This window comes from Castanea sativa, chromosome 11 (assembly GCF_040712315.1).
Source record: "Castanea sativa cultivar Marrone di Chiusa Pesio chromosome 11, ASM4071231v1".
In the NCBI taxonomy this organism is placed as follows: domain Eukaryota; kingdom Viridiplantae; phylum Streptophyta; class Magnoliopsida; order Fagales; family Fagaceae; genus Castanea; species Castanea sativa.
Genome location: NC_134023.1, coordinates 43,334,537 through 43,345,234, shown reverse-complemented (window position 1 = coordinate 43,345,234; position 10,698 = coordinate 43,334,537). Strand labels below are relative to the sequence as shown.

General features: G+C 32.0%; 1 protein-coding gene across 1 annotated transcript; it reads left to right on the top strand.

Annotated features, from left to right (window-relative positions):
- The first annotated feature begins 3,387 nt into the window (after window positions 1–3,387).
- Window positions 3,388–10,321, top strand: LOC142617310 (glucomannan 4-beta-mannosyltransferase 9-like). The gene is made up of 9 exons (XM_075790097.1): window positions 3,388–3,853; window positions 4,976–5,074; window positions 5,640–5,892; window positions 7,080–7,190; window positions 7,266–7,402; window positions 8,318–8,431; window positions 8,588–8,787; window positions 9,100–9,294; window positions 9,771–10,321. The coding sequence occupies exons 1-9, from the start codon at window positions 3,524–3,526 to the stop codon at window positions 9,931–9,933; spliced, it is 1,602 nt and encodes a 533-aa protein (XP_075646212.1). The 5' UTR covers window positions 3,388–3,523; the 3' UTR covers window positions 9,934–10,321.
- Window positions 10,322–10,698: the final 377 nt, after the last annotated feature.

Here is a 10,698-nt window from a genome sequence, read left to right as displayed (position 1 = left end):
ATATCTCCTTAAAAATTATTATTTTTAAATTTAAGAGAGATATGTGTTATTTTTTATGATTTTTTATTTTTATAATTTTTAGACGTATATAGAAAATTTGTTTATTTGAAAATATATTAAGTTTTGAAATTATTACATTTACTAAGAAATAGCTAATACAACCTTTTAAAGAGGAATAGTTATTCCTCATTTTGAAGAATAGCTATTCTCAAGGAATGATTATTCCTTATAATAAAAACATAACCAAACTAAAGAATAACTAAATCATAGAAATAACTATTACATTACAACGTCTATTAAAGTCTACCAAACATGCCCTTAGTTTGATTATGTTTTTATTACAGGGAATAATCATTCATTATGAATATCTATTCTTCAAAATGAGGAATAACTATTTCTCTTTAAAATTGATGTAATAGTTATTCCTTAGTATGTGTAATAATTTCTAAAATTAATATAATTTCAAATAAACAAACTTTCTATATACACGTAACAAGTAAAAATTTTTAAAAAAAACCATTAAAATCAACTCATCTCTCTATCAAATTTATAAAAAAAAAAAAAACATTATTTTTAAGGAAATATTTTATTTAGTTCATTATTTTTAAGGAAATATTATTGTATGAATAAGATATTTCCTAAAATAAATCTTAAGTTATATTTTAATGTTACAACTCACAACCAAACTTCTGGCATGTTTGGATGGAGGGGGGAAGGAGGGGGAGTGGAGGGGAGTAGAGTAGAATTGGCTAAAAATAAGCTAATTTTGTGATAAATCTACTCTATGCTACTCCCCCTCCTTCCTCCTCAATCCAAACGGAAAAAAATAAATAAATAAATAAAAACTCACAACCAAACTTATGAATAAGTTTAGTTATTTCATTACAACACATTTTATTCTCAATAATAAATATTACAATTCTTGTCATGATCCTCATCCAGTGTACCAAACGAGTCCTTCATGTAAAAGGTCAAATGTAAAACTACTCTAATAAAGTGTTACATGGTGAACCTCATACTCTCTCGCATAGAATCTTTGTTTATATATATATATATATATATATAGAGAGAGAGAGAGAGAGAGAGAGAGAGAGAGAGAGATTGATTAGGAAGTGATTACAAAAAGTCAACCATTTCGCCTTTATCCATAATTATGAATCTACATTAAAATTCATGACACATTTTATTAACTTTTTTTTCTTTTTTAAAAGTTTTAAAGGTTTAGACACAGGACATCGGCTACATCACTATTACAAAAGTTATTACTGCATCCTAAATATACATTTAGTTTGGTTATATTTTTATTATAAAAAATAGTCATTTCTTATGAATATCTACTCTTTAAAATGAGGAATAATTATTCCTCTTTAAAATGGATGTAATAGTTATTTCTTAATATGTGTAATAATTTCTAAAATTAATATACTTCTGAATAACAAACTTTCCATAAACACGTAACAAGTATTAAAAAAAAAAATCATTAAAATCAACTCATCTTTCTCTCAAATTTAAAAAAAAAAGAAAACATTATTTTTAAGGAAATATATATATATATTTTTTTGAGTTCATTATTTTAAAAAATATATATAATTGTATGAATAAAATATTTTCTAGAATAAATTTTAAGTTATATTTTAATGTTACAATTCATAACCAAACTTATAAACATATTTAATTATTCCATTACAACACATTTTATTCTTAATAATAAATATTACTTTGTTTGTCGTAATCCTCATTCAGTGTACTAAATATGCCCTTAATGTAAAAGGCTAAATGTAAAACTACTCTAATAAAGTGTCACATGGCAAATCTCATACTCTCTCACATTAGCTCTTTGTAATTATGAATCTACATTAAAATCCGTGACACTTTACATTTTATTAACTTTTTTTCTTTTAAAAAGTTTTAAAGGTTTAGACACATGACATCGGCTACATTGTACACGCTACACCATTTTTTCCATGACACACGACATTGTATCTCTCCATTGGAAATGATTTTAAAAATGGAGACATACAATGTACAAAGTCAACCATTGTTCTTTAAAAATTTACTCTCCATTGGAAATACAAAATATATATAAATATATCAATTAAGCTATAAGGTTTTTGAACTTAGAAGGGAAAAAAAAGTTAACGTAGAAGACTAAAAATATCAATTAAGTTAAATATCACTCTTTCTTCTTTTTTTTTTTTTTTTTTTTTTTTTTGAAGTATACCTACTAGCCTCACTCTCAATTTTTTCGTACTTACTAATACTAACAAATGAGAAAGACTAAAGATTTCTTTTTTAGGAAGAGAAAGACTATACGATCAATTGATGTAAGAACGCCGATTTTTTCAAAACCCACTCTCAAGGCAGTCAAAGACCATTGTAACTTAAGAAGATTAGTCATAAAACAATGGTTGAACCAGTAATCATTTCTCTTCCAAGAAGATTATTTTCCAAAATATAAAAGAATAAAAATATTTCCCTATACAATGACCCATAAACTTCCTCTCTTTTATCAATCTTAATTATGAAATTATTAATTATCTAAAACTTCTCATAATGTAGATGGAACAATAGAAAATGATTTGTAGAAATCTATTGCATCATTTTTATTTTTTTATTTTATTTTTTATTTTTCGTATATCAAAATTTAGGATAAACACCAACCTGAAAGGTTAGTTTGTTTTGGAGGTGCACAAAAATTCAACAACCTAATAGGCTTAAATTAAGCTAATGCCAGCTTTGCACCTCAGCAAGACTGAAAATGATAGCTAAACTAGTTCGTGCATAGTTGTTTAATTGTGTAAACCTCCCAACTATTCAATTATAAACATCCAAGTTTAAAAAATTCTGCGTGAATTTGACAGTCATTGCTTGGTTTCGGATCCAAAGTCTATCTTTTTTGACCAAGCGCTTTGCTTTGTAGTTTCTTCTATATATATTTTACAAACACAAACTTTGAGCTTCACCACTGACTCTTATCTCTCTCTAGAAATTGAATAGCAGGCGTAAAAGAGAGGCGCCCAGATACCAGAAGCTAGCTACAAGTTTAACCAAAGCCTGCTTCTCTCTCTTCTCTCTGCAGAAACAGAAAGAAGACAGAAGAGAAGAGAGTCTTCTTTGGTGTCACCTTCTTTTTCTGTGGTACGTAATACCTTGCTTTGAGTGTATTTTTAAATTGGATATAGCTAGCTTCTCTCTCTGCTCTGTTGTGATTATAGAGCCAGTGGGTCTGCTTCTTGAGTAGAAATGATATGATCGAGTCCACTCAGAATCCATCTCTTTACCACATTGCCTTGACGTAACTCAGAAGCAAAAATCACAGCAATTCACCCAAAATAAAGTAAAAGCTTGCTAGCTCATATAAAATAGTAAAACATTCGTGTTCTTTTCGCAAAGCTACACACACACTGACACACACACACAGCCCTTTATAACCCAAGCATACACTGATACACGCATATATATTCACATATATTGCAAGCTTTCATTGCCCATAACCTCATCACTCACAAAGAAGTAGGCTAATATGGAGAGGCTCTCAACCACGACCATGCTCCCCGACACGTTCCAAGGTACTCGTGATGACATTGCAGGACAAATTGGGTTGATTTGGCAACAAGCCAAAGCACCATTGATTGTGCCACTGTTGAAATTGCTGGTGGTTGTGTGCTTGGGCATGTCATTAATGCTTTTCATGGAGCGAGTGTACATGGGCATTGTCATAGTTTTTATCAAGTTGTTTGGGCGAAAGCCAGAGAAGAGTTACAAATGCGACTCCATGAGGGACGATTTGGAGCTTGGTCATTCAGCTTACCCCATGGTTCTAGTGCAAATCCCCATGTACAATGAGAAAGAGGTAAGAAAATTTAGATTTCAGTCATATCACCAACATTTAAACAAATTTTATTAACATGACTCTATGATAGGGTTATTATATTGATCATGTGACACAGTTTAAACCACTCAAATATAATATACACACACAACTTTTAATCATTAGCTCTTATAATTGATTTATTAATTTATAAGTTTTTCTCTCTGTCTTAAATTAAATTTTTTAAGGATGTGATATAAAACATAAGTTTTACGTCCTCTAATCCTAGCATGTCACTTCAGGTCTGTTTGAATATCGCTTATTTTGCTGAAACTGAAACTTATTACTGAAAATACCATAAATAAAAGCAAAAGTTAATTGAAATAGTACAGTGGGGCTCATGAATAGTGCCAAAAAATGCGGTGGGCTCATAAATAATAGCAAAAATAAGCTGAACAGTAAAATAATTTATAATTTTAATCCACATCCAAACGCACACTTCATCTTATCACACATTAAAAAATTTAAGCACAATCATACTCAATCAAATCTAATATATATCTGAAAATCCAACCAAATTGAAAGTTTATTGTGATCTTATTAAGTGTAACAAGATGTATTAAATTCTAAGTTAAAAACTGATGCGATAACCTCTTATTAGATAGTGTAAAAATTGAGTTTTACACTTCATCCTTACTAAATTCAAACTCTTTACTTTATAGTACAATGAAATTTGCTTAGAGCACGTCTAGTTATGTGTTATCAATCATAAAAGAATTTAAGAGCTTCAAAAACTCTTTTTGAAAAAATGGGGAAAAGTTATTTTAAAGGATCCTTAAAATTGTCAAAAGTTGAAGCTTTTCAATCATAAAAGAATTTAAAGCTTCAAAAACTCTTTTTGAAAAAATGGGGAAAAGTTATTTTAAGGGATCCTTAAAATTGTCAAAAGTTGAAGCTTTTATGAAAAAGTTCAATTATTATTCATACTTCATAAATTTAAAACTTTAAAGCATTGTTCATTGTAATCTACCAAAATATTCAAAATATTAAATAGTTTTCCACCTAAAATTCAATATCACCAAACTCTATGGTTACAAGCTTTGTTTTCTACTGCAATATAACATGGACGCTAAATCTTTCATGCGACTGTTCTATGCTACGCAGGTGTATCAGCTATCCATTGGAGCTGCATGTGGGCTTTCATGGCCGTCTGATCGGATAATAATTCAAGTTCTTGATGATTCAACTGACCCAGCTATCAAGGTTCTTGTTTCAATCCTATCTCATTTCAAACACGATTTAGATACATGTTTGAAATTGGTTATGTACCTACATCATGTCCGGTCCATTGCATTATGTATACATACATTTATTTATTTGAGCTTTCATTTACTTAAAAATAATATACTATTTTTTTATAAGCAAATAATAAACTATTTTAAAGCAGTTGTTCTTTTTGTCCCATATATAATTTGGGTTTCGAAGCAGGTTCCTAGGATTTACCAACTATGACCAAATCTTTTTGGTAACAAATATTAAAATTAATCCAACCAACAACCATAAATCACACCCAAAAAAAAAACTTTGTAAGAAAATAACACCCTACCTACTTTGAATTGATTGTTGGATGATAGAGTTCCAAAAGTTTATTTTTGGATAGTTTCCTTATTTGTTACAGTCAAATAGAGATATTATCCTGTATGACCATGAGCACCATTACCATTCACCAACATGAAATAGTTCAGTTCATAATTTCATAGACAAAATCTACATTTTTTTTTTATGTGGGTCTGTGTGATTCATGGTCTAATAAACAAAAGTACAACAGGAACTGGTGGAACTCGAATGCCAAAGATGGGCAAGCAAAGGCATAAACATAAAGTACGAGATCAGAGACAACAGGAATGGGTACAAAGCAGGTGCTCTCAAAGAAGGCATGAAACACAGCTACGTCAAACTGTGTGACTATGTGGCAATCTTTGATGCTGATTTCCAACCTGAGCCTGATTTTCTATGGCGCACCATACCTTTTCTTGTTCACAACCCCGAAATTGCTCTTGTCCAAGCTCGCTGGAAATTTGGTATGTGGCAGTCTTTACTAAATGTAACACCTTTGCTACTAAACTTGGTTCAAGCCTCTTTTTTTAATGACTGAGTTTATAATCTAGCATAACGGGCCAACCAAGATAGAAAATGACATATAAAAATAAAAAACTTGGTTGTCATGACATGTTAAATCTTACTATAAAAAAAAATAAAAAAATAAAAACTTAAACTGACATGTCATGATTTGATTAGTATCACTTCAAAATATAATACGTAAGTGTTTAAATGAATTATTGTGATTGGTAACACATTGGTTTTAAAGATTATGTATAAAATTTTATAACATCCTTAGCATCAATCTATATTAAATCATGTAAAAGAACATGTCTTGTTCTAGTTTTGAAGAATTGTCACGTATAGTGGACATGAAAGAGCTACATTTTTTGCTAGGAGTCTTGCAGCTTAGTAGCATTGCTTGTTCTCCTATATAAGGAAAACTAGGATTCGAATCACCCCCCTCCCCCCCCCCCCCAGTTGTTGTCTATCAAATTATCATTAAAAGATAAATATTAAGTTTTCGTCTTGATCTGTAAAAGTAGTGTTAATGGATTTTATTAGTCATTGAATGGAAAATGCTCCTCTTCCCAGTCTTCTATTGAAAGTCCCTCCAGGGCACATTTCACAGGGTGAATAGGATAAGTTCCTACATGCATCTCTTTTGTCAAATAAAAGCAATTTCGTGCTTCTTTTTTAATACTAATTTGACTAGAAAAGAGCTCCTTTCATTTGGTTTTCATGGATGGTAGTTTTGCTCTCTGAGCAAGCAACCTAGCATCAACAGAAAGGATGACTCTTACTTTGCCAAAAAAAAAGGTATGAATCTTGAGCATATTAGCTTGGACAATACTTAGTCAAGATCTTGTCATGAAATCTGCATATATCAATTTGATGCAAGCCTGAATATGACCTTTGTATATTGATTGTCATTAGAAGGTATTAGGCAAGCTCATTAAGTCAAACTCAAGTTAATTGGCAGGGCTTCCATTTCAACTTTATACTTTGTGCAGAACAATTTCTATAATTAAAATACAAGAGAAACGCACTTACTATGTAGCAAAAAGTCTGAAAAGTATAGAGTTATTATACACTATAGAATGACTGGAAAAGTACTTACCAAAGAAGATGAGGAGGAGTGATGGTACTTTATCGGATGTTATTGCAGTTAATGCTGACGAATGCTTAATGACAAGGATGCAAGAGATGTCACTGGATTACCATTTCACAGTGGAGCAAGAAGTGGGGTCTGCAACTTACAACTTCTTTGGTTTCAATGGTAAGCCATATTCTCAAAATTTCTGATAGTATTAGTACAAAATCCAATCATATGACAGTAGAGAATTTAATGCAGGGACAGCCGGTGTATGGAGAATTTCAGCAATCAATGAGGCTGGAGGATGGAAGGACCGCACCACAGTGGAGGATATGGATTTGGCAGTCAGAGCAAGTCTCAAAGGCTGGAAATTTGTATATGTTGGTGACATCAAGGTATTAACAACAAAACTAGTAGAACTAGGTATAATTTGATAAAGTAAATTGTTGACTAGTGAAGTATTCATTATTGTCCAGTGGGATTTTCATTAAACATTTCAGGGAGATCTTCATTTAAATGAATTATTATACTACTACCCTTGTTGGCTGTCTATCCTCTTAAAATTGGCCTCCCTTAGACCTTCTTTCCCCCTTTTTATTGATCTTACACACACACACACACACCTAGTAGGCTTGAACCCATGACTTCACCTCCCCTTGCTTCTACAAGGGGCGGAGGTGCCATTTTTAGCTTAAAGCTTATTGCCCTTCTCTTAGACCATTTCTTGCTCCCACCTACTAGTACACTGTCTAGTGTCTACAGCTTATGGCTGAAAAAGTAGTGGAAAAAAATACTTGAGCCAGACAGACAAAAGCATCAAGCTTAATATCACAGTTGTCTCACAATGTCATAAATTTTGTAATTGAAACCTTTGCACTTAGTTTCTACTTCTGCTAATTGTATGCAGCCTGTTTTGGCTATATGTGTTATTAATTAATAAAAGGATCAGTATCCATTTGTGTAATTGCTTAGAATACATATAACTTCCCATATATTGAAAGGTATGCTTCTTCTTAGCTTCTCTTAGATGTCCATGCAAATAAAATTGTCTCAAAATATTTTAATATGCATATTTGATTCTAATCATTTGAACACATTCTACTAAGCAAACCCATTGGTCCATGTAAGCCTTCCTTAAATTAGAAAGTCTATATAATTTAAGAAGCAAGCACCATTTCCGTAAAAGTGATATGATTCTGGAATTGTCCTGTACTAAGTTTTTACTGATTCCCTTTTCAAAGTTGATATAATTCTAATTTATATATATATATATATATATATATATATATATATATATATATATATTTCAGGTGAAAAATGAATTACCTAGTACTTTCAAAGCCTTCCGTTATCAGCAGCACCGATGGTCTTGTGGCCCTGCTAATCTCTTCCGAAAAATGGCCATGGAGATTGTGAGAAACAAGGTATGCTTCTTCTTAGCTTCTCTTAGATGTTTCTGCTCTGTCTAAAGTGATAATCAAGAATGTAGAAACATAAGGCCAATTTGTACTTTTTCCCCCTCTTAATCCAATTTTTTTTCTTTGTCTATATCTCTACTCACTATTTATTTTATATTGCAGAGAGTCTCACTGTGGAAGAAGTTATACGTGGTCTACAGCTTTTTCTTTGTTCGGAAGGTCATAGCTCATACTGTCACATTTTTCTTTTACTGTGTTGTTTTGCCGGCAACAGTCTTGGTTCCTGAAGTGGAAGTTCCCAAGTGGGGTTCTGTGTACATCCCATCTATAATTACTCTCCTCAATGCAGTTGGAACTCCAAGGTCTTTCTCTCCCCTTCAACATTCTCTCTTTTGGCAAGCAAGTTTTCATGATGTCCTGTTATAGATTGCATTAGTACTGGCCAGGCCTTCTGACCTGTCCAAATTCACCAATAGTGTGGTTCTTTTGGGGTATGGATTGGTTGTCCTTACTTTGCAGGATTGTGCTATGTCCAAACCTGATTGAAATATTAATTTTCTAGCAATCCTGGAGATACTTCTAGCTTTATAAAAAGGATAATGCAATAATGCTTTCGTCTTAGTTTGACTTGTTATACTCATTTCTAATACCTTCGACTGTATGTTACGTCACAGATCATTCCACCTATTGATGTTCTGGATACTCTTTGAGAATGTCATGTCTTTGCATCGAACTAAGGCAACATTTATAGGTCTGCTCGAGGCAGGGAGAGTAAATGAATGGGTTGTCACTGAGAAATTGGGAGATGCCCTCAAGATGAAATCAGGTGCAAAAGCTCCCAGGAAACCTCGATTCAGGGTTGGAGAAAGGTAATATTACTTGTATTTGGAATCATTTTTACAATGTGTACATTATGCAGTTACAATTGTCATAGCATTTGATCTGTGTCAAAAGGAGTCTTCAACATAACAATGGCATTGCAACACTTGATAAAAATAGAAGTAATCTTAATACTGTGAAACTAGAGTGCTCGTATACTATAATGGTCAAACTGTGTTTTGTTTATGCAGAAGACAGTGGGAAGCAAAATGTAGTCGATATATTTCTTATACTTGGAACTGGAACAGTTGTTCTAAAGCGCCAATACCTTCTCCAATTTTTCAATATGCTCTGCAATAAGTAGAGCATTAAGATTCAAACTTTCAATCATTGAATTGTTGTTCCAGAAAAATGTGTCACCTCCATTTTTAATGTTTACCTAGACAATGTTATAAAATAATTTAATGAACTGTATCTAGTATGAAAAGTAAGAATCTGAAGTTTACATCTTTTGCTTCTTAAACAGGCTTCATCTGCTAGAGCTCGTTGTTGGGGCCTATCTCTTCTTCTGCGGGTGCTATGATCTCAACTTTGGAAGGAACCGTTACTTCATATACCTCTTTCTCCAGTCCTTTGCCTTCTTCATTGCAGGGGTTGGTTATGTTGGTACCTTTGTCCCCAACTTTTAATGGAACGTGATTGGTGAAATATGATCTCAAGAATAGCATTCAACATCTCTTTTATTGTCACCAACAGAAAATGAAAATACGGTTCTTTTTGAAGATTCATTCATCCAGATAGAGATAGTTCTCTTTTCTGTTCTTTAGATTTGTCAAAACAAACACTGGTCATTCTTTTCTTGTGTGAAATGATTCAATATAAATTATTTTCTTGTGGATATAGGCAAGGAAAATGTAAAGATTAAATCAAAAGCGCAATATGTTGCAACAGGCAAGCATTGTTTAGATAGGGTTGTTTACATTTTGTAAGTGACTTTGAGATTTTATATGGGAATAAAGAATACGAGGATGCTGAAGTTGGAAACAAAAATTTTAAGAATAATATTCTGCAACAAAAGATTAAGTTTTTCCACTATGAGTACCAAGCACCTTTTTTTTGTTGAGTATCTTGAATAATTCAGCTTGCTATATAGTTCAAAATTGGGTGGCTTGTATTATGGGTTCTTTTAGAATGGCTTATGCTTGGGTTTCTTAAGCTCATTGAGCTGCTCTTAGGCTTGATGAACTTACCCCTATCTAAGTTAAAAAAATAAGCTTGTCTAAAAAAAAATTATCAACTAGTGCCCAGCGGTAAATATACTCATGAATCAAGTAGTATCATAAGCTCATCCAAAAATATCCAATAACATTATACTGAATCATGTGGTATCATTTTGTTGAGGTAAAATATGTAAGCTGATAGAAATATATTAATTAATAATTATCCATTGATGT

What these genes read in the sequence shown, in the direction of transcription:
- LOC142617310 (XM_075790097.1), top strand. Translation starts at nt 3,524, where the DNA reads ATGGAGAGGCTCTCAACCACGACCATGCTCCCCGACACGTTCCAAGGT. An exon ending in CCAAGCTCGCTGGAAATTTG is followed by an intron (nt 5,893 to 7,079) that starts GTATGTGGCAGT and finishes ATGTTATTGCAG; the next exon opens with TTAATGCTGACGAATGCTTA. An exon ending in CAACTTCTTTGGTTTCAATG is followed by an intron (nt 7,191 to 7,265) that starts GTAAGCCATATT and finishes AATTTAATGCAG; the next exon opens with GGACAGCCGGTGTATGGAGA.